General features: G+C 36.5%; 4 protein-coding genes across 6 annotated transcripts; 3 read left to right on the forward strand and 1 right to left on the reverse strand.

Moving 5' to 3' along the window:
* The first annotated feature begins 1,102 nt into the window (after positions 1-1,102).
* On the forward strand, positions 1,103-4,571 carry LOC135796101 (biotin carboxylase 1-like). 3 transcript variants are annotated; one of them, XM_065308001.1, is made up of 7 exons: positions 1,103-1,277; positions 1,342-1,587; positions 1,648-1,815; positions 1,871-3,294; positions 3,356-3,543; positions 3,606-3,744; positions 3,798-4,571. In XM_065308001.1, the coding sequence occupies exons 1-6, from the start codon at positions 1,263-1,265 to the stop codon at positions 3,719-3,721; spliced, it is 2,157 nt and encodes a 718-aa protein (XP_065164073.1). In that variant the 5' UTR covers positions 1,103-1,262; the 3' UTR covers positions 3,722-3,744; positions 3,798-4,571. The 3 variants fall into 3 exon arrangements, with proteins under 3 accessions (XP_065164073.1, XP_065164072.1, XP_065164075.1); XM_065308000.1 differs by having other exon boundaries at positions 3,606-4,571; XM_065308003.1 differs by lacking the exon at positions 1,103-1,277 and having other exon boundaries at positions 1,457-1,587; positions 1,645-1,815; positions 3,606-4,571.
* An 8,925-nt stretch (positions 4,572-13,496) lies between these two features.
* LOC135795772 (intraflagellar transport protein 80 homolog) lies at positions 13,497-16,626 on the forward strand. The gene is made up of 9 exons (XM_065307554.1): positions 13,497-13,653; positions 13,708-13,982; positions 14,035-14,213; positions 14,267-14,494; positions 14,549-14,922; positions 14,973-15,780; positions 15,932-16,068; positions 16,268-16,391; positions 16,448-16,626. Exons 1-9 carry the CDS (start codon positions 13,559-13,561, stop codon positions 16,502-16,504), a joined length of 2,277 nt encoding a protein of 758 aa, XP_065163626.1. The 5' UTR covers positions 13,497-13,558; the 3' UTR covers positions 16,505-16,626.
* On the reverse strand, positions 16,562-18,495 carry LOC135795773 (geranylgeranyl transferase type-2 subunit alpha-like). The gene is made up of 5 exons (XM_065307555.1): positions 18,300-18,495; positions 17,973-18,208; positions 17,405-17,913; positions 16,966-17,292; positions 16,562-16,900 (listed from the first exon to the last, which is right to left on the reverse strand). Exons 1-5 carry the CDS (start codon positions 18,300-18,302, stop codon positions 16,734-16,736), a joined length of 1,242 nt encoding a protein of 413 aa, XP_065163627.1. The 5' UTR covers positions 18,303-18,495; the 3' UTR covers positions 16,562-16,733.
* A 383-nt stretch (positions 18,496-18,878) lies between these two features.
* On the forward strand, positions 18,879-22,465 carry LOC135796271 (protein regulator of cytokinesis 1-like). Its single transcript, XM_065308209.1, has 7 exons — positions 18,879-19,100; positions 19,188-19,523; positions 19,586-20,135; positions 20,210-20,662; positions 21,808-21,958; positions 22,023-22,201; positions 22,259-22,465. The coding sequence occupies exons 1-7, from the start codon at positions 19,075-19,077 to the stop codon at positions 22,412-22,414; spliced, it is 1,851 nt and encodes a 616-aa protein (XP_065164281.1). The 5' UTR covers positions 18,879-19,074; the 3' UTR covers positions 22,415-22,465.
* The last annotated feature ends 491 nt before the right edge of the window (positions 22,466-22,956 follow it).

The following is a 22,956-nucleotide window of genomic DNA, read 5'->3' on the forward strand; positions in this document are numbered from 1 at the left end:
AATACTCACACTTAAAAATCAAAAAAACATTAATTAGCATTACAACTCTGCAGCCAAATAAATCTGGTTATTATCATGACAGGACGTGAAATGCGTTATTTACAAATGACCACCCCTAATATTAAATTCGCCTCGTTTTCGGTTGTTTGTTTGCATGGGAACGAAGCAACGAACGAACAAGACATCACAATGTCGGTAGCTTCTAATGACGCATGTTGCATGTTGCACACACGAGGCGCAGTCGCATGTTCGCCGCCGGGGTAAACCACCCCATGAGCGCGGAATCATCCGGAAAGAGCAACAATGCAAATTTCTAAATGTTGAAAATCCCTTTTGCCTTTCACATCCATTTTCATCATTTCAATATGAATTATTTTGGCGCATGACACGTGGCAGTGTTTACATTCTCACAATATTTATACAATGAAGGGATTAATTCGGTATGCATATATAGAAAATGTGGATTCACATCAAAATCAAAATAACAGATTATTTTACTTACTTCTAAATGTACATAATAGATGGGTATATACTGATTTATAAACTACTAAAATTTTTATCTATAATATTAAAATGAATCACAAAATTTGTTGGTAAGCGCATAACTCAACAACGCTAAGACCAATTTGGCCAATTCTTTTTTTAAAGTGTTTGTTTAAGTCCAAGGATGGTTTTTACGGCGAGAAAAATTTGAATAATTGCAGGGAAAACCCTAAAAAAAACCCTAGTTATAGTTAAATAGTTGATTCCGAGATGGGGCGATTAAGTGCATTATTAGCAATTCTTAATACAATTAATTTCTTTTAAAAAATTGCGAATTTTATTGATAGAATTGACCCATACTATGTCTAAAACAAGAGAGTAAAACGAATTATATTTTTATTAAACACAACCGAAACGAAGTTGCAGGCAAAAGCTAGTACACAATATTTTTTATATTTTCATTTTTAAATTCTCAGAATAAAAACAAGTAAAAATAGATTTTAGGGAAGTTAAATTTAATCTCCGAGGAGGGCTTACACGTTAAAAATCAAAATCTCTATGAAATCAACCGCAGACTGTAGGCACATAGAAATAGTTTGTGATTTGTAAGCAAAGTGTGAGAACATAATAAAATTGATAACTCGTCATTGACCTCTTTATTTAATTGCTCTACAAGTGCGATATTTCACTGCAAAACGAATTAATTTCTTTAGTTGCACCCACAAATCATCCGTCTCAACATGTACTAAACGTAGAATATTGAAACAAAACCATTCAGAATGCTACTAAAAACCGTAAGTACAAAAATAAAATATAATTTTAATACTTTTATAACAATTGGCTGTTAAAAACATCCAGTTAACGACCCATAAACAATGGAGGTTATGGCGCGTAAACTATCACACTATAGGCAACCACACCAACACGCCACCTTCTCTTCGCGGCAGTTACGCTGCAAAACGTGCAATAAACGCGAAAATCAAACCGCGCTTCGATAAGCTGCTGATTGCTAATCGCGGTGAAATCGCGTGTCGAATAATAAACACGGCTCGCGCAATGGGCATACGAACAGTGGCTGTGTTTTCCGACATAGATTCAAATTCGGTAAGACTATTAACTAATGGTAACAAACACAACAGAAATTAATTTTAACCTAAAAAGTAGAAACATGTCAAAATGGCGGACGAATCTATCCATATAGGTGGTCCTAAACCTTCAGACAGCTATATGAACATACAAAGTATTATTGAAGCTGCAAAAATGACAGGAGCTAACGCAATACATCCAGGATACGGATTTTTAGCAGAAAATTATAAATTTGTTGAATTATTAGTAAGTAACACCATAAAAATCAACTAAATATTTTATCAATATAAAATTATTTTAGAACCAAAACAATTTAATTTTTGTTGGACCATCTTCAGATTCCATAGCAAAAATGGGCGATAAATTAAAATCCAAACAAGTAGCAATGGCGGCTGGTATCAGAACCATTCCTGGATTTGATGGAATTATTCAAAATGTCAACCATTGTTTAGAAATAGCTCAAATTATAGGTTATCCTATAATGATCAAAGCATCAGCAGGGGGTGGCGGTAGAGGCATGAGGATAGCTCATAACGAAAAAGAAGCAAGTGAGGGTTATGAGTTAGCTGCAGCCGAAGCTCAAATTGCTTTTGGGGATAACCGTATTTTACTAGAAAAACACATAACCAATCCCCGCCATATTGAAATTCAAGTCTTAGGTGACCAACTTGGCAATGCCATACATTTGGGTGAAAGAGAATGTAGCATTCAAAGAAGACACCAGAAGATTATAGAAGAAGCTCCCAGTAGCTTCCTAGATGAATCTACCAGATCACTTATGGGTTCGCAAGCAGTGGCGTTATGTAAAAAAATCAACTATCACTCTGCAGGTACCGTGGAGTTTTTAGTTGATTCCGAGAAAAACTTTTATTTTCTTGAGATGAATACGCGTCTACAAGTTGAACACCCACTGACTGAATGCATTACTGGTATTGACCTTGTGGAAGCAATGTTATTGGTAGCTCAAGGTCAACCACTACCAGTCTCTCAAAATGATATCTCCTTCAAAGGATGGGCTATCGAAACAAGAATCTATGCAGAAGATCCTTTTAAAAATTTTGGCACTCCTTCAACAGGAAGAATTTACAAATATGTAGAACCAACGAATGTGCGATGTGACAGTGGTGTGCTGGAAGGAGATCTTATCAGCATTTACTACGATCCGCTTATAGCAAAAGTAATTTCCCATGACGTGGATAGAAAGAGTACAATACAAAAAACAATCAACGCGTTGGATTCGTACATTCTCAGAGGAGTAACGCATAATATTCCTCTCTTAAGGGATGTCCTCACAAGGGAAGACTTTCAGAGTGGTGAAATTAACACCGAGTACCTTAATCGGACCTATGGTCAAGACGGAAGAAAATTCACAAGGTATAATTTGACTTTGGAAGAGAAACAAGCCTTAATTGCTAATGGTGTTGCAATGTTTACGAAAGAAGAGGTTAGGAGAAGATTTCATCAAGGACCTACAATAAATGATAGTGAATCCATTAAGGTAGTCATTGAATTGCCCGGTGGGAATGACCAAAATAGAAATCAATATCATGTGTTAATTAGAAACATTGAAAAAATCAAAAACACGGAAGAATTTAGTCTTGAACTTAAAATTGATGATAATGATTGGTTTGGGTATAGTATATCTACACAAGGATTAATCATTAATGGTCCTACCGATATTGTAATGCAATTTGCTTACAAGAAACCAGACGGAGTTGGAATTATGTAAAACATTGTCAAACCTATGAAATTTGAGGTTATGTTAAGAGTATCTACTTTGTTTTAGATTTAAAGGTGCCTTATATGATCTTAAGATACTATCAAAGGTAGCTCATGATTTAATGCAATACGTAACCACAAAATCAACCCATTCTATTTCAAAAGAAGTCAGAGCTCCAATGCCTGGATTAATGAAGAATATTCTATGTAAAGAAGGACAAGTTGTTCATGATGGAGAAGTTCTATGCATTATAGGTTAGAATTTGAATATCTCATATTAATTTAACATTTTAATATAACATTTCTTTATATTTTAGAAGCAATGAAGATGCAGAACTCCATGAACGCTTCTACAGCTGGAAGAATTAAAAAAATCAATTTTTCCATTGGTGATCGAATTGCTGAAGATGATGTCCTCATTGAAATTGAATGATTATTTCATTTATTTTCGAAAGTGTTGGTAGCACCTAGATTGTACATTATTAGATTTGAACCAGATGCGGTTTTAGGTTAGGGTCATCGGCTCTCGTGCCGGTTTAATCGCCAAGACCAATATTGCCGCGGCAGATTAGTATGATCGCGCTCTCGCGCATGAAACTATCAAATTCAATTGGCCGAAATAATTGTTATACCTATCCCAGGTCCCGGATTATGACCGCGGTCGGGAATGTATCACGCGATTATATGCGTAGCACATCACGACGCAGATAGCAACATAACCTCAATCGTGCAAGGGTACATTCAGGTGAGATTTGCAATTTAATAACAATGAACAATTAGAGTTTATCTGCAAAGCTTATCACATGTGGCAATTATGTTAGAATATAAGAATTGTATTAGTAATAGTTTGTTTTTAATTACTTTTAATTAAAATTTAAATTAATATTATATACTAGCTTTTGCCCGCGACTTCGTCCCGGTACTGCTTAATAAAAATGTAATTCGTTTTCACTCTCTTGTTTTAGACATTTTATTTTAAAGAAATTAATTATATAAAGAATTGCTAATCCTAATGCACTTCAGTGAGCCATCTAGGTTTCAACTATTTAACTATAACTATGATTGAATCTCAATGCCAACTTTTATCCTAAAGAAAGGACTGTCTTTAGAGTTTTCCCGGCAATTAATCAATTTTTTCTTGCCTTAATAACCATCCTTGGACTTTAACAAACATTTAGAAAAAAGAATTGACCAAATTGGTCTTGGCGTTGTTGCGTTATGCGCTTACCAACAGATTTTGCAATTTATTTTTATTTTATAGAAGATATTAATGTGTGACTTTATTTGCATTTTTCTTTCTCTTACGTAAAAGTGGCTGAAATATTTTTGACTTCAATTTAGCTTTATAGAACAATTAGTAAATTATTTTAGTGTTATGCATTTTGGTGTTTGCAAAACTAAAAGTTTTGATTTATCCAAAGCATCCTGCGTCTGGCGTCGTTAGCAAACGAAGGGTTCGTCTAAAATATGCTACCCCCTTGGTAGTTCTACGATTAGTGCGGATTAAAATATGTTTATAGCGGCACGTGGACCTTCCAGAGACACTTAGCGATGAAACATAACCGAAACGAGAAGATCCTCAACCGCCAGAAAGGATAACGATGTCTACACATCTGTTTCTGCAAATGTTCATTATGATTATTAATCAACACAAAGTCCAAAAGCTTTAAATCCCGCAGTTAAACCAACAACACAGAAAAATATTAATAATTGTCGCTATAGTTAATTAAGTTCTACTGCATACAACGATAATACAATCAATACATATTCGTATATTAAATTTAAGAAATAAATGTTATGGAATGTATATTGAATCAATTTTGGGGTTGATAACAGCCGATGCAATCCCGCAAGCAATTTGCGGCTGTGCTTTTTAATAAAACTTATAATCCAAAGAGGGTTGATTTGTGTTTGGGGTGTGCGTAAATAAAAAAAAGCTCTCACAATAAATAATCTCGCGTTCGATTGTATTGAATTTCCTTGAAGCTTGTTATCTGCATCCGGCCTGCAGCGTGCAAGGAAAACGCATTTGCCACCCTACACACGCCTCACACCCCCTTGGAGCGGACGTATTTAATGCGTCGTCAAATGTTTCCGGCTGCTTCGCAACAAGCACAATTCATTAGACACGGGGGTGGTGTACGCCCGGCCAAAGAAGGGTGGCAGCCCCTAGTTGGAAATTCTCAGAGTTGTAAAAAAAGCGATGGGTTTAATGCTCACATTGGAAATCTTGTTCGCACTTGTTTTGAGACATTAAGGCGGACAACGCGGTAAGGGTGTGGAGAAACACCCTCGTTGATCCCCGTCGACGTCCATCAGGATTAAAACGTCCCTTGGACTTTGGTCATGTTAAAAGTATGACATGTCCCTGGAGTGTAAAAAAACGAAACAAATCCCATGTTTGTTCAATTTGTTTTTGGGTTGATCTAATATGCCATACGAAATTTATTTGTGATTGTATTAATTTTTATTGCCGCTATAAAACAGTTTTTATATATAATATAATGGACAATTGCAGAGGTGTGTTCAATATTAGTTCAGCTGCACGATGATCCTGCAACTCTTTTTGATGCTGGTGTTTGTTCATTCCGTATACCTGGTAAATAAAAATATATAAAAATGTTTAACAAGTGAGTTATAACCTAAAATTTTTAGAAATGTTCGGAAGAATACGAAATCGATGGCATGGCAGTATATTGGGTTGCCGAAGCTGACGATGACCCCAAATTCTATTTCTCAAATCCAATTTGCATTAACAAAGGTTTTATTACATTCAGAGAGTGTAATTTGAAAACAAATGAATTTATAGATCCACCACCAGAGTGTGAAGCATGGCAATCGAATTATAAAGTATGCTATCCTTCTACATCAGAAGTCCTGAGTGACTTTTGTTTTGTATTTCCGGATAGTGCACAGGCATTTGATCAACGAGAATGCCCTTATAATCAGTTGTACATAAGAGATGATCAATCTGTTTATGAATATTTAAGTAATCTTCGCCCAATATGGCTGCCATGGAGACGCAATGACGTGAATGGTGGAGTAGGCGACTTTATATACACTCCATATCGAAAATACGTAGATCCTTTAATTAGTGTAGTAGAACTTGCTCCACTCGTAACTAGCACAGAAGACGTCCAAGATCACAAATGTTTGTCTATGTACAACGGACAATACAGCGCTGATTGTACAACACCTAGGTATCACGTATGTCTCTACGATGTTATAATGTTCAACTCCATAGATTTTCCGAGTCCAATTTATGAACCTGATTTCTGCAGAGAGAAACATGAAAACGAGTTCTGCCGAACATCATGGGATGTGGGTTTGGATGGTATAACTTGCATTTGTCCCTCGGTATGTCAGACTCCGGCAGTAATTCCTGAAAGGGTAGCAAATTGTGGAGTGCCTGTTGAAATAAATGACGATGATGTTTTAATATGGACAGCAACTCAACAACCGGTAAAAAACACCATGTGGACAGGCAGCCAGGTCTTGAGGAAACCAAATCACAAATTTATTACTTGGTCTGATGGTTGGATCCTTTCAGAAGAACCTGGTAAATGCCAAATGTGTGAAACGCACTGGAAATTTGAAGAACCAATACTAACTTTATCATACGATACTGAACTTAAAGTACACATTCAAAACCCCGAAAGGGCATATTTACGAGAGGAATCAAAGGGTGAAATTCAATGCTATTCACATTTAAATATGGAAACTGTGAGAAATCGTTTAAGTGAGGTTAAGAATCCACCTTATGTTGGAGTGTGGCAGTGTTCCGTGCATGACATAGCAAATACTTCAAACATTATTAGAAGCAACAAAGTTACTGTTTTTGGTTCCAAAGTGTATTTTATCGTAGAAATCACGTGCAACACTGTTTTGGATGAATGCACCACAGATTTGGAAAGCACAAATGATGGAGATGGAGATAGTTTTTTGTTTTCGCCTATTACCCGCTTAAATTTAATTATCACCAATGGTGTTATTTCATTCGACCAGACATATCAAGCGGAAATAGAGAAAGGTGATGAGGATTATTATCAAATACTAAAAGCAAGAATGAAAAGTGCAGGTGTGGAACACTTGAATCCAAGGACATACCATTTAGAATACTGCGAAGAATTCATGGTAGTACAAAATGGACATGAGTTGTATTTTGCACAAGTATCAGTTAACCAAGTGTCAAGAACAACCTGTTACGATGAACAAGGATACGCTGTTAAAGTAACATGCATAGAGGATCACAGTCACGGTGCTCGATTTTCTGCCGTTCCTGATTGCCACACCTTCGAGAGCAACCATACTACAGAATTGGGTGACTTGGAAACATCCGAGGGTCCTCCAGAAGAAATTTTTACAAGTCTAATAGAAATTTTACAAGATAAAGATTACCCTTTTCAAAGCGGAGATTTAAACAAAACTATTAACATATTAGAAAACATTGGTCAGTTAGTGCCCAAGGAAGATTTAATGGAGTCAATCAATATTCTGATGGACATAGACCCAGTCGTTTTTCATCAAGCACAAACTCAATTAAATGTATCTGACAGGATCCTAGACATGTTAGATGAGGCATTGACATCAGTTTATTTAGAAGAAAGTGAAGTCATCTTGGAACATGAAAACCTTATGAGTGTATTAATGTCCGAGGAATCTGAATATAGAGGAGTTGGAATATCATCTACAAATGAAACAATATTATTGAAGGATCAAACAATTGAAGATTTTATTAATATGGGTGAATGGCAAGTTGTGGCTTATTTAAACTACTCTTCCAAAGAAGACTTATTTGAAAGTGACATTGACACCAACAGCACCAATAATTCTACCAGTAACATTAGATCGATTACTCTGTTTCATTCAACAACACTGTTCAATGAAAAACATAACAGTGCCCTCGATGGTTACCATGTCTACAATCAAGTATTCAGCATTCTTGTCCCTGAATATTACTACCTGCAATCAGATGTAGAGATTCTCTTGATATTTCCAACTACACCTTCAGGTTACGAAAAAACTGAATGCGCCTTCTGGTATTATGGACAACTAATTAAAGGCTCTTGGAAAACAGATTCGTCTAGCACTTGGTCAAGTTTCTCAACAGACAAATACAAAATCTGCACATTCAACCATACCACCCATTTTGGTCAACTTTTGATGATGCAAAACGATGTACTAAGTCCGCTAAGTGAACGTATTTTGTCAATGATGACAATGATAGTAGGCAGTATTTCTTCCCTTGGAATAGTTATAATATTCATTACCGCCATTTGCTTTCCCTCATGGGGTATAACTCAACTGCGGACTTTGAACTTTTGCCTCATGCTGCTGATGCAAACTATGTTACTTTTTGTCAGCACCAATTATGGTGACATTAGTACCACGTCAATAGGTTGTACTGTCTTGGGAGCTTGTCTTCACTTTGTGGTGCTTTCCCAATTCTGCTGGATGGTCGCGTTGGCACACCGTCAGTACCAGATGTTCGTCAAAGTGTACAACCCCAGAATGATTCACATCAAATGGATCATGGTACTCACGTCGGGTCTGCCGGCGGCTATCGTTACTATAACTTTAGGTGTGAACAAGAACACTTACGGGGAAGATAATTTAGAATCAATGAGTTTATGTTATCCTAGTGGATACACCTTGATTAGCTCAGTACTGGCTCCAGCATGCTTTGCAATGGTCATCAATATCATAATCTACTTTCGTATTATTTATGAATTGCATTGTAAGAGACAAAGCAAAGAGAAAACGTCAACACAAAATAATGACTCAATATTTCTATTGAAACTTCGTCTTTTCGGGCAGTTGTTCTTTACGTTGGGCATTAGCTGGTGGTTAGGGTTGTTAGCATTTATTTTTAAGTGTACCTTTCTTTTGTTTGGATTTTCCATAACCACTGCTATGCAAGGATTTGTTTTATTCCTCTACGTTATTGTTGCTGATAAAAAAGTTCGTAAGATGTACATTAGAAAACTAAATTCAGCTTGTAAAAGACAATAACTTAAATTGATTCAATTTTTATGATTACACTAGCTTTTGCTCACGACTTTGTCCCAGTAGTATTTAATAAAAATGTAATTTTTTTTACTCTCTAAGATTTGCAATTTTCTTTTAAAGAAATTAATTATATAAAGAATTGCTAACAATGCACTTCAGCGGACAATCTCTGGATTGAATGATTGAATCTCATTGCCAACTTTTATCCTATAGAAAAGGGCTGTCTTTAGGGTTTTCCCGTCAAATATTTGAATTTTTCTCGCCGTCAAAACCATCCTTGAACTTTAACAAACATTTAAAAAAAAAAGAATTGACCAAATTGGTCTAGGCGTTGTTGAGTTATGCGCTTACCAACAGATTTTGCGATTTATTTTTATGTTATCGATTGTGACAGTAATATTATTTTTAAAAAGGTTGAAAGGCAAATTTCAGATACATTTGGCATGAATTATACTTTTATCGATTATTTACTTTATCTCTGGTTAGAACTATTTTACTAATTTAACATGCCGTGTTTGCTGATTTGAGCATTGGGAGATAACAACTTACCAAACATGAAAATATATTTTTTTTATTATAATGGGATTTATGGGATTTATACAGATCACAAAGTGTTAACATCGATGTTAGCGTAGTAGTAAAATGAGTGCTTTTAAATTTGTTTTATTTACTTCACTGATTCCTTCAATATTTATGGTAATATCACATATTTTTAATTACTTATTATTTAAAACCTAGTCAAAAACTATTTCAGCAATGTTCCGATGAACAAACCGTCAACGGAGAAAAAATATACTGGTCAAAATCAATTCAAAGTGATCCCAAATACTACTACTCAGAGCCATTATGCATTATCAACGGCATTTACGTACTACGAGAATGCGACTTTGAAAAACATGAGTTTCTCACTAAACAACCCGACTGTGAGTCTTTGCAAGATGGTTCAGTTATGTGCTACAATCCCACATCATTCATGTCAGGTCAAGAACAAAAAGATTTCTGTTATGTAATATCTGACACTATATTGCCATACGATGAAGGTTTAGAATGCCCTTACAACCGATTGTACATACAAAATGAAGATCCCATTTATAAAGCTATAAGTATGAAGTACCCCATATGGATACCATGGAAGCGAAATGATGTGGATGGCGGAGTAGGTGATTTTATTTCGGAGGCATTAATCGATACCCGTACCATTGATGCAATGCCCAGAATAGAACTTACGACACTAGTTTCAAGCACAGAAGATGTTCTTAACTACAAGTGCTTGTCTTTGTACAATGGTGTCTACAGCGCCAATTGTGATACTCCTAGGTATCATGTTTGCATATACGAAAGTTCCAGATTTACAGATAGTTCATATATCAAAGCGGAGCGTGAACCAGATTTTTGCAAATTACAGCATGCAAACGTCTATTGCCGCACATCGTGGGAGGTGGGCTTACATGGCATTACTTGTATTTGTGCCGCAGAATGTGAAACTCCAGCGGTACATCCTATGAGCGTAGATGAATGTGCAGTGGGTGTTGAAGTAAACAAAAGTGGGGTTTTGGTTTGGTCAGCGAACCAACTCCCTGTTGAAACTTTTTTATGGTCAGGCGAGCAGGCTATCGCTGGAGATATTTCAGAGAAATTTGTTGTTTGGCAAGGAACAGGTTGGGTATTTTCGGATGAGCCTAATAATTGGAAGATGTGTGAAACTTTTTGGTCTATTAAGGAACCCATTCTTGAATTATCGTATGACACGAAACTAAAAGTCAACATTCAACATGAGGAGAGAGTATTTCTTAGAGCTAAAACTGAATTTGTTGATCCTGTTGAAGTAATATGTTATTCCCATCTGGATATGGGTTATGGTAAAAAACGATTAAGTGAAATTGAGGATTCTCCTTCTGTTGGTGTATGGCAGTGTGCCGTGTATGACATTGCTAATATGTCAAATATTATTCGAAGCAACAAAGTTACCGTTTTTGGTTCCAAAGTGTATTATATTGTAGAAATCACATGCAACAAATCACTATCAGCATGTGCTTCAGATTTGGAAAGCACATATTCTGGTGTAAAATTCGTATTTTCACCCATAACCCGATTAAATTTAATTATCTCCGATGGGGTTACCACATTCGATCAAACATTTCAAGTAGAAATAAAGAAAGAAATTGAAGATTCTTATGAAACACTTAAAGCCAACATGAAAAGTACACTTGTGCAACACTTGAATCCAAGGACATACCATTTAGAATACTGCGAAGAATTCATGGTAGTGCAAAATGGACATGAGTTGTATTTTGCACAAGTATCAGTTAACCAAGTGTCAAAAACAACCTGTTACGACGAACAAGGATACGCCATTAAAGTAACATGCATAGAGGATCATAGTCGCGGTGCTCGATTTTCTGCCGTCCCTGATTGCCATACCTTCGAGAGCAACCGTACTACAGAATTGAGTGACCTGGAGACATCCGATGATCCTCCAGAAGAAATTATAAGAAGTCTAATTGAAATTCTACAAGACGAAGAATATCCTTTTCAAAGCGTAGATTTGAACAAAACTGCTAACATATTAGAAAATATTGGTCATTTAGTACCCAAGGAAGATTTAATAGAGTCCATTAATATCCTAATGACAAAGGATGCAACAGTTTTCAACCAAGCACAAATTCAGCTAAATGTATCTGATAGAGTCCTGGATAAATTAGATATGGCACTGTCATCAGCACAATTAGATTATAACGAAGAAATCACAGAAAGTGAAAATATTGTCAGTGTATTAATGTCGGAAAAATCATATTATAGAGGGGTTGGATTGACGTCTGCAAATGAAACAATCCTAATTATGGAACAAACTCTAGATGAACTTTTAGAGTTAGCCAACTGGGAAGTAGTGGCTTATTTAAATTATACTTTAGAGGAGGACATATTTAAAACAGAATTGAGCATCACTTCAATTACTTTGTTCCATTCAACGGTGTTATTCAATGAACCATCTAGCAATTCACTTGATATTGATTATCAAGTTTACAGACGTGCCTTCAGCATTCTAATTCCAGAACATTACTATCAGCAATCAGAAGTTGAGGTTCTCTTAATATTTCCTTCTTTTTCATCAATGTATCAACAAACAGAATGCGCGTTTTGGTATTATGGGCAACTAATTAAAGGTTCATGGAAAACAGATTCTCAGAGCTTCCAATCAAATGCCGTAACCAGCAAGTATACAATCTGCACCTTCAACCACACCACGCATTTTGGACAACTTCTGATGACGCAAAATATTCTTACTCCAATAAGTGATGGCATCCTTTCCATGATGACATTGATACTATGCAGCATATCTTCCTTGGGACTTGTTATAATATTCTTTACAGCCATGTGTTTTCCCAGCTGGGGTAAAAATCAACTACGCACTTTGAATTTTTGTCTTATTCTGCTGATGCAAACTGTTCTTCTTATCATTGGCACTAACTATAATTCCGCTAATGCCAATTCAATAGGATGCATTGTTTTGGGAGCATGTCTTCACTTTGTGGTGCTCTCACAATTCTGCTGGATGGTTGTGTTGGCGCACCGTCAATACCAAATATTCGTCAAAGTATACAACACTAAATCAATTCACATAAAATGGATCTTGTTATTCACTTGGGGTCTGCCGGCGGCAATCGTTACTATAACTTTAGCCGTGAACAAGAACACTTACGGAGAAGATAATTTAGAATCAATGAGTTTATGTTATCCTAGTGGATATACCTTGATTAGCACAATACTGGCTCCAGCATGTCTTGCAATGGTCATCAACATCATAATCTACTTTCGTATTATTTATGAACTACATTGTAAAAACCAAAACAAGACAAAAATGTCAAGCCAATTTGATGATCCAATGTTTTTATTAAAATTGCGACTTTTTGCGCAGTTGTTCTTCACGCTAGGCATCAACTGGTGGTTTGGTATCTTTGCTTTTGTTTTCGACAGTTCTTTCTTCCTGTATTGTTTCTCTATCACTACTCCTATGCAGGGGTTTGTTTTATTTCTATATATAATCATCGCTGATAAAAAGGTTCGAAATATGTATATCAGAAGCTTTAAAACAGCTTTTAGACATCAATAAAAATATGTATTTATTTATTACAATACAAACAGAAACCATCTCATTATTATATCCTTGACCTAGCAACCAGTCAATGCAAACACTTCACGCATTCCAGGCAAGGAAACGTCAGTGTGTCAAGATTGTAATTTTCACATTCTTCTATCTATCATGAGGCTTAAAGTTACTTTAGCAAAAGATTCCCCTCACGAGAAGACTGTGACATGTGTTGGTTGGAGTAGCACGGAAGAGGTTTACTCCGGAAGGTGAGCAACTCAGCCAAACACTCAAATACTTTGACCTAATATAAACTCATATAGTGATGACAATCAACTACTCTCTTGGACGGTGTCCAACAATGAATCCACTCGAATCGCCCGCTTCAACTTTGATCTCTTTCCAACTGATCTTCAGTTCGTTCCACGTGTAGGTGGAATGACAGGTGGTAAACATGCGGATCTTATGCTTATCACGTCGGCCGATGGGCGATTTCATATCGCAAACCGTGGTGGTCGTGTGGAACGTTCCGTTGAAGCTCACAAAGGTGCCATTCTCATTGGTCAATGGAGTAATGATGGAGCTAGCCTTCTAACAGGTACTGGTAATTTTTCAATAAAAATAAAATTATAATATCCTAAAACTTGTAGGTGGTGAAGATGGTTTTGTGAAGGTATGGTCCCGAAGTGGCATGTTACGTTCTACAGTGGTAACCAGTGAGAATTCTGTCTATGGTGCCGCCTGGTCCCCAGATGGTCAAGCAATCGTCTACACAAATGGAAAACTATTGGTCATCAAACACTTAACCCCAAATACCAAACCAACTAAAGTAATTCGTTGGATTTTATTTATTATAAGAATTATTTTTAATTTTTATTGTAGTGGAAAGCACACGATGGTCTAGTTCTTTGCGTAGCATGGAGCGCCGCGTGCGAAATGATCGCCTCCGGTGGTGAGGACTGTAAATACCGGGTTTGGGACTCCCACGGTCGCCCTTTATTCTCCAGCGGATTACACGACCATCCGATAGCTTCAATTGCATGGTCACCAAATGGGGACTCTTTTGCCGTTGGGTCTTATAACACTCTGCGACTCTGTGATTATTCAGGAGTAAGTTTATGCATGGTAACAAAAAGTACATTTTTAAAAATGTTATTTTGTTAGTGGTCCAGATGTCTTGAGAAACCTCCAACTGGTACCATTCTAAAACTGAGCTGGAGTTCAGATGGCACGCAATTAGCTGGAGCCTGTGCTAATGGTAAAGTCATCTTCGCCCACGTAGTAGATCGAAGTGTAGAGTACGGCAACTACACAGCAACAGTCACTGAGAAGAAAGCAGTGGCAGTGCATGATGTCCAAACAGACACCACTGAACTACTAGACGTACCCGAAAGAGTCATACAACTATCAATGCGATATGGCCATCTTGTTCTTACAACCCCAAAGCAGTGTTATGTTTACAGCGCCAACAACTGGAACACTCCAACTATATTTGACCTGAAGGATGGAAATGTCACTTTGTTGCTACAATCTGAAAAGTTAGAATGTAGTGTGTTTATTTCATTTTTTTTACTTCATTTATTTGCAGGCACCTGTTACTTGTTGAGAAAACGACAGTGGGATTATACAGTTATCAAGGTAGGCTTGCAGCATCCCCCAGATGGCCCAACATGCGTTTAGAGAGTTTACGATCACAATCAGTAGCATTATCGCCGGATACACTAGTAGTACGAGATGTCGCAGATGCTAAACTATTGCATATAATGGACTTGGCGTCAAACCGCACGATGCAAGACACCTCCTCAACTCTACAACACTCAATGGCAATTATCCAAATTGCACTGGATCAATCCGGTCCAGCTTCAGATCGGCGCGTTGCCATCTTAGACAAAAACCGCGATCTATTTCTGGTGCAATTAAAAACACAACACAAAGACTTTCAAAAACTGGGCGGGCAGATACAGTCCTATCAATGGAACACTGATGAAAACATGCTCAGCGCTATTCAGGACACCAGACTCATCGTGTGGTACTGCCCGTCGGCTTGTTTTGATCGTGATCTGTTGCGTCTTTGTAGTATGCAATACGATTCGCAGGATCTTGGCAGAAGTCCGAGAATACATGATTTCATCGGAAATGCGGTTTTTGTGCGCAGAACTGATGGATCCCTGTTAAATATACCAATATCTCCGTTTCCAACTCTGTTGCATGGGTACATACAGAATAACAAGTGGTCGGACGCGTTGAATCTGTGCCGTACAATTGATGAGACCACTTTGTGGGCTTGTTTAGCTGTCATGGCGACTCAATCGGCAAGTGATGCGTTAGATATCGCCGAGGAAGCTTACGCTGCCATCAATCAATATGATAAAGTGTTGTACATACAACACTTGAAGGTATTTTAGTTATTTTAGTAAAAATATTACTATTTTACCATTGAAATACTGGATAATAATAACATGTCTTAGAGACAATTATTGAATAATTTTACTCCATCAAATGGTAGATCATGCCTTTAAAATGTATTATTTTGTAATTATGTTGAAGGAATTACCCCGACCATTGCAATTAGCAGGCGCCGCGCTACTAGGCGGACAGATTCAACACGCCGAATCGATCCTACTACACAACGGCATGGTGTATAACGCAATACTCAATCACATAAGATTGCATAATTGGAATAGGTACTACGTACTCTCCGCAAACCACCAATCCCGAATGCACCCGCATGCTGTACATGCATACAATCTATTCGCATTGTTCGTTAGTAAATCAGCAAGGCCGAAATCTACGACTCAACCGCCGAATTACTAACTTGATAATTCGATAATTGATAAATAATTGACACAGAGTAATTAATTAACTAATGCGATTGTCTTTCAGGGCTTTGGACTTGGCTGTACGGCATAAAACTCACATTGATACCGTACTTTATTTGAGAAATAAATATCTTGAAAAGCTGGAGAAGGACGAGATCAATACAAAGTTTATCAATTTGAGAAAAACTGTATGTAAACATTATTAAACATATGAATGAAGGAATCAATTATTTTACTGTTTCAGGTTGAGATTAACGAAGAGAAAATATTGGAACGCATCGAACAAGAAAAGAAACATTAAGTTAATTTCACAAGATGGCGGCGAGCATCACACATCGTAAACTGTATATGTTAATAATTATATTTAATGTTTTATTAGTGTTTGCTAATTTAACCGAATAGAGAATATAACAGATGATTGAATCCAAATTAAAATTATTACCCAATACGTAAATCACTTGATAAAAACTAGAAGACAGCAAAAATAATCGTTAGGCAAAAACTTGTTATAACAAAAACTGCCATAAATTCTATTCTTGATCACCTTCCTCGCCTATTTTAATATAATCCGCATACATACCTTTCCGCATCGGATCTAATTCCATCAGTTTACGGTAAACGTCTAAGTTTTTCTTTATTGCATCTTTGTTAGACAATGAGAGACTACCTGCGATCCAACACTTCGCCATGTAAACCCCTGGGGACACAAAAGAAAAAAAGGATTAACTAAAGATTATTACACTCTATAAAACTAAATCTTACACTTGCAATTAGGCTCCAATTCCAGCAATTGCTCGAAATCGCTTAGCAAAGCTTCGCGATGTTTCTCGGAAACCGCCCGGTTACTTAAAACCCAACGCAGGTAAAACCACGTGCTGCTATCGTACGGATCCGTAAAAACAGCGTTCTGCACCAAGCGTAATTCATCCTCTAATGTCTCGGCGTTTAATTCTTTCAGCGTGCTTCGATAATGCCATGAAGAATAATTCGAGAAATTCGCGTTTATCTTATCAGTAGAGAATTCCAGTTCGGCGTCAATTTTGTATCCGAGTTTCTTGAGGAGTAATCTTCGATAATCCCAAGAGTGAACTAAAAAAAATAACAATTCACCTAGTTATGCTTAATTTAAATTTATTAAAATTATTTTTCTTACTTTAATTAATTAGTTAGTAGTACAAACAAAAGTTAATTATGAACTTACAGTTTCGTTCATCGTACTTTAAATACTTCTCCACCAGCTTCAGCTCTTGTTGCCAATCTGCTTTGGGATGATGCTGTAAAATCCAGAAACGATGATGCCACGCACCATATGATTTCGGATTGGCGAGTAAACACCTCTCGGTCAAATCAAGTTCTTGCTGCATTAATTTAATCAAACGTAGTTTTAATAATCTGCAATAAAATCCCAATTGTTTCTCAATCAATGACTGATCATCAAGCCCTTGGGTTTCATCTAGAGTGCATGTCCTCACAAACATCTCTTCTAGATCTGAGATGATTTCGATAGGTATTGCTTGCTGTGTTTTTATATTTTCCAGGTGTTTATTAAAGCTGTTTCTAGCATTTTCCACATTGCTAGTGTCATCAGATTTCTCTTTAAAGTAATCATCAAGCATAGAAATAATGGTAACAAGACCCTTGTCTGATACATCGTAATCGTTTTTCAAATTTTCTACAAACTCTTCTTTTACTTTCTTTGTTTTGTCTGACCTGAAATTCAATTTATATTTTTGTGAATTTATTTTTCACTTTTTTAATCCTCTGCTTACAAATCATCAATCAGTGTTAGCATTACTTCTTTTCTATAGTTCCACAATGTATAAACATCAGGATTTTTCTCCAGAATTCCAGCACAGATGGCAAAACTCTCCTTGTCGTAAGGCTTTTCATGCCTTTTGGATTGAATGAGTAACATTCCATGCCTATAGGCTAATAATTTCTGCTTTTGTTGCTTTTCTTTGATAAGCTGTTGCTCCTCACTTGTACGCACTTTCAATCTTCCGTGCTATGTTAATACAGAAAATTACAATTATAAAATAAACGAATAATTCGCTAATAAAATTCGCCTAATAAAAACTTAACCTCTGATAACATACCATTTTTGACAAATTCTCCCAGTTGCAACTATTACGAAGCGTTAAAAAAACAAATATTCAAAAGAAAACTTTTTCAATGATAGCGTATATTAAAATTAACTATTTTAACACAACTATTAAATGAAGTAATGAAGTTTTATAATAAGAACACACGTAGATGTGGAATGTATAAACAGATCTAGGCAACATCTTATGCACACATTTAATAGTTTTCAAATAATAAAGGAAGCAAAATATTATCAGTATAATAGGAATTAAATTGAAACTAAAAATGGAATTGATTTTCTTAAAGAATTCCTAAAAATATTTACTAAAATTTTAATTCAGTAAAATTTTGCTGTGCCAGGTGTGATAACCTATACCGCGATTATTCATAATTTTGCACCTGGTACGGGCACTGGTTTAATAGGAAATTTTCCTAATTACATCTAACGACACTTTTTCGAGGAATTCAAAGTGTGATTTTACCTGTTTCAGGTTTTAAACAAAACTAAACCTTTCAGTTTAATTTTATACTCCCGTATGCGCATGCGCACACAAATGCGCACTCGGATTAGTTCGGAGATATGTCATCGTAGAATGCTCGTCTGGCCTTCACTTTAAATTCGCGTCCGGTAGTTGGCGGTTCAAACGTTGACGGTTATAAGAAATTCATCTTTCGGTAATCAGTGGCAATCTACCTAGTGACTACGTATTTACCAGCCGCTTTTAATTTTCAAGTACAGTGTGTGTTCTGTTTTGCACCTTCCTTTGTTTGTGTCAAGCTTTGATTGCGATGAGAGAAAACATGGACATTGACGGGTAAGTAATCCTATTTCTGAGATATTTTCCCAGTCACAATTGAGCGGCAAACTGAAATTAAATGTTTAACCAACGAATATTTCTTAGCTCCTTGAGCATTTGCGAAGACACGCGCGTGAAAAGAATTCTTCAGAGCGTCGAGACCGGCTTGCGTTCATGGTACAGCATCGTTAACACGTTCGGTTTGAATGAAAATGATAAAGTCAAATGGGAAGAGGAACTCCAGGATGAGATTGAGGCTTGTGTTAACGATTGTCACGCTGCAGCCATCGAGAAGCAACAAGCTCTTATTGATAAGATTGAAAGCTTGTTGACAGAGAGTGAAAAGATGTGTAAGAAACTTACCATTCAAATGCCAAGCTTTGCTCCAACTAATCAGGGCCTATATAATGATGAGAAATATCTCATTGAGTTAGTTAAAGGGTAAGAACAAATTAAAATCATGATAATTAATCTTTACTAACTAAATTTGATGTTTTGTTTAGATGGCAAGAAGAAATAACAACAAGAACCGTGGAAATTGACAATCTCAAGACGCGACGCGACGAAGTGAGCAAATCCTTGGGTCGTGAACCGTTCTTCGTTAAAGAATCTCCTCTTCCTAGCCGGGATGAAATTGAGATGTATAAAATCAAACTACAAGAACTCGAAGTTGAGAAACAGCACCGAATCGAAAAGTTTCGTGACCTGCAAGAACGAATTATAGCGCTATCCGACGAGATTAAGTTCATGCCGAAACTTGATTTTGAACGCGATATTATCACCGGAGATAATCTGCTGTTTTTTGAAGCTTCCGATGAAAACATGCAGCGTGTGGAGCAGTTTCATTTTGATTTATTGGAAATGCGTGAGAAAATCGAACAAGAGTTGAATAAATTGCGTGAAGCACTTGAGCATCTCTGGAAAGTTCTCGAAGAAGATGTGAAGTACTGCAATGACTTTATCCAAACTCATGTCGGGCTGAATTATAAAACTTTAGAAGCATTCAAAACAGAAGTGAAGCGGTGTGAATTAATCCGCAAAACTAATCTTGGCGTAAGTGTTTTTTTATTTCTATTATCTGCAGTCGAAAATCAAATTTTAATTTAGTTGTTATTTTGTTTGTTTAGAAATTTATTGTCAAACTACGCACGGAATTGATCGATCGTTGGAATGAAGCTGGATTTGCCGAAGCTCGACGCGCGGAATTTGCGATCTACATGGAAGATGATATGTTCACCGAAGACCTACTCACTTTGCATGATATGCAGATTGAAAGAGTGAAAGCATATTTGCGAAATAATCAGGAGATTTTTGAGCTATTGAAGCAGCGTGATGTGCTATACAAGCGAATGCGTGATTTGGATGAACGGGCGAATGCACCCGATAGATTCAAGAATCGTGGTGGGCAGCTGCTAAAAGAAGAAAAGGAACGCAAAGCTGTTACGAAGAAGATTCCGTGCATCGAGGAGCAACTACTCAATCTTGCCGTGCAGTATGAGGAGAAGCATGGTGAGAAATTTACGTACTTCGACGACACGATCGAAAGTTTAATCGAGAGGTCACGTGAAGTTCTGGAACAAGTAAGTCTACAATTTATATATATTTTTTCTTTTATAATTTTTAAACGTTTTGTAAAAATACATCCGCTTTGGTTGATTTTTACAATTTACTATCGCGCTAAAGTTATTCGCGTGTGAGTTGTGATGAATTATGTGAAGAAAAAAGAAGAAAATTGGTGTTCGACAGTGGAAGAAGCTCAACTTTTAGTAATGTAATAGTAGTTTGACATATCCTTATTTTTTATTTTATTCAACAGACACTTACCACACTCACACAAGACACCACTACACACAATACACATTTAGGTTCATCTTCATCATCAACATCATCGTCATCATCTTCAAGGCGTTCTTCTAATGGAGACTCCCGTGTGGCATATGACAATGTCGCATTGTGTTTAATCAATAATATTGAAAACCTTACAAATAGTATATTTGGTAATGCACGATCAACGGGTAATTTGAGTTCTAAAGATGAAATGTTCAACACACCACTTGGTAGGAAACCAAACGTGCAGAAAAAGTTATTAGTTGCAAGCGAAAGTCAACTTTCCAAACAAAAGAATACCAATGTTCTTTCAAGGCGTTTATCGTACCAACCTAAGTTGACAACACCAAAATCTTCTGTGCCTAAGTCGAATATTCCTGTTCCTACTGTAAAAGCTGTAAAACCTATTAAAGTAACACCTTGCACTCCTGTTCAATGCCCACCTAAAGTAGATTCAAGAACTTTTACAAAGAAAACAGTAAAACCACGACGAAATGCACCATCTTCATCAATAAAATTGTTTTCTACTAATACAGGCCCAAAAGAAGATACTCATTCCTCAGAAGAAGAACGAATTCAATTGTTTCTGAAGTTAGCTGGCATGAAAATGAGACAGTTAAATAAGGAACAAGTGGTTTTCGTTGAGAAGTTGATTATGGATGCGTTACACGAAGCTGTATTAGGACAGCTTACATCAACTTATACATTGCAGTGTTAATGTATATATTTAAAAGTATAAATGTGATATGTTAGTCTTAAGATTTGGTGTAATATTAGTTTAAGTTCATACAAATAAACTATTAAAAGTAAGAACAACCCCATATAATTCCTTTTTTTATTTGTGATTTGCATTGTGTAGTTATAGATTATTGATTGATTGTATTGATTTATTTTATAGGAAAAGAAGGAGCAAATGAGCGCAAGGAAACAAAAACGTGACGTGACAATGAGCTCTAGCAAAATGACACCTCGAGTCTTATACAAATCACCGAGTATGGCACAGTTATCAACGCGAAATCATCTTACACCCCATAATTTACGCACGCCAAGTGAGTTTTAAAGTTTTTAAAATTGAATATTCTTCATTAAAACATCTTTTTATGACAATTCTAGTGCGTACACCAAAAACAGCGCCAGCGCGAAGAGTGCTTACTGCAAGAAGATCGATTACCAAAGCGAAAATCCGCCTATCCACAGATAAAAAGAAGCGCATTGCTGCAATGCGCGAACAAATTAAGTCTTCGAAACGAACAGAGCCCAATGAGAATGACATTGAGTATTCCAAGTTTGAGGTAAAACAAAACCTTTAACGATTTTTGACAAATGTTTTATAATGTTTTCTATCGTAGATTGAAATGTCGAGGAAGGATGGTGCTGCAAGGAGTACAATCAGTTTGCAGAGTCCGCATGCTACGCTCCTGAAACCGTCCATTCGCATTGAAACACCCCGCACCGTCGACAAGCAGCTTAAAACGTTCGGAGTCAAAGCAAAATTACATTTCTAAGATTTTTATATTTTATAAAATTACTTACAAAAAATGCATTATTTATATCAAGTCGCTCACATTTGCGAACATTGTTTTTATATCTTACATTGTTAGATGTTAGTTGTAAGGTTGTGGGCTGTCTACTAACAATCAGTACTTAAATGTTTTAACTTTATTACAAGTTTAATAGTCTTAAGTTTAGGTTATAAATTTTACTATCAGCGCGGGAGAATTAAAATACGTACGGATGAAAATAAAATCAAAAAAATATTAAATCCGATCTTGTCTCATGTGAGCTGTTTGAAGCAGCCCCCTGTCACTTAAATGGGAGAAAGACGCAAGAAAGAGCTGGCGCTGGTAGTTTAGTTGCACGATAGCGGTTTACCGTTTGTGTTGTTATCATATGGCTAAACTACGCAACTATATTACAACCGTTGCAACTATACTTCTCTGTAAATATTCGCTCTCTGCAAATAGCGACAACATTGAGTCGTATTCGGCAACACGGAGTTTAAGGGGGCTGGTTCTAACTCTCGTTCTCTTCTTTGTTTTAGCAATCG

The sequence above is a fragment of the Atheta coriaria genome, unplaced genomic scaffold (assembly GCF_025399875.1).
Source record: "Atheta coriaria isolate IRGN ID8LTWV9N9 unplaced genomic scaffold, Caltech_Dcor_3.1 hic_scaffold_7_pilon, whole genome shotgun sequence".
Classification (NCBI taxonomy): domain Eukaryota; kingdom Metazoa; phylum Arthropoda; class Insecta; order Coleoptera; family Staphylinidae; genus Dalotia; species Dalotia coriaria.

Bases quoted from the DNA above. Each gene is read 5' to 3' on its own strand.
- LOC135795773 (XM_065307555.1), bottom strand. The intron at 17,914-17,972 runs GTAAGCAGAGGA...ATTGAATTTCAG, and splicing joins CTAACACTGATTGATGATTT to GTCAGACAAAACAAAGAAAG. The intron at 17,293-17,404 runs GTAAGTTCATAA...TATTTTTTTTAG, and splicing joins AAAGTACGATGAACGAAACT to TTCACTCTTGGGATTATCGA.
- LOC135795772 (XM_065307554.1), top strand. From the start codon at position 13,559: ATGAGGCTTAAAGTTACTTTAGCAAAAGATTCCCCTCACGAGAAGACT. The intron at 13,983-14,034 runs GTACTGGTAATT...TAAAACTTGTAG, and splicing joins TGGAGCTAGCCTTCTAACAG to GTGGTGAAGATGGTTTTGTG. The intron at 16,069-16,267 runs GTACTACGTACT...ATTGTCTTTCAG, and splicing joins AGATTGCATAATTGGAATAG to GGCTTTGGACTTGGCTGTAC.
- LOC135796101 (XM_065308000.1), top strand. The intron at 1,588-1,647 runs GTAAGACTATTA...CCTAAAAAGTAG, and splicing joins CCGACATAGATTCAAATTCG to AAACATGTCAAAATGGCGGA. The intron at 3,544-3,605 runs GTTAGAATTTGA...TTTATATTTTAG, and splicing joins AGAAGTTCTATGCATTATAG to AAGCAATGAAGATGCAGAAC.
- LOC135796271 (XM_065308209.1), top strand. From the start codon at position 19,075: ATGAGAGAAAACATGGACATTGACGG. The intron at 19,101-19,187 runs GTAAGTAATCCT...AATATTTCTTAG, and splicing joins GAAAACATGGACATTGACGG to CTCCTTGAGCATTTGCGAAG. The intron at 22,202-22,258 runs GTAAAACAAAAC...TTTCTATCGTAG, and splicing joins TTGAGTATTCCAAGTTTGAG to ATTGAAATGTCGAGGAAGGA.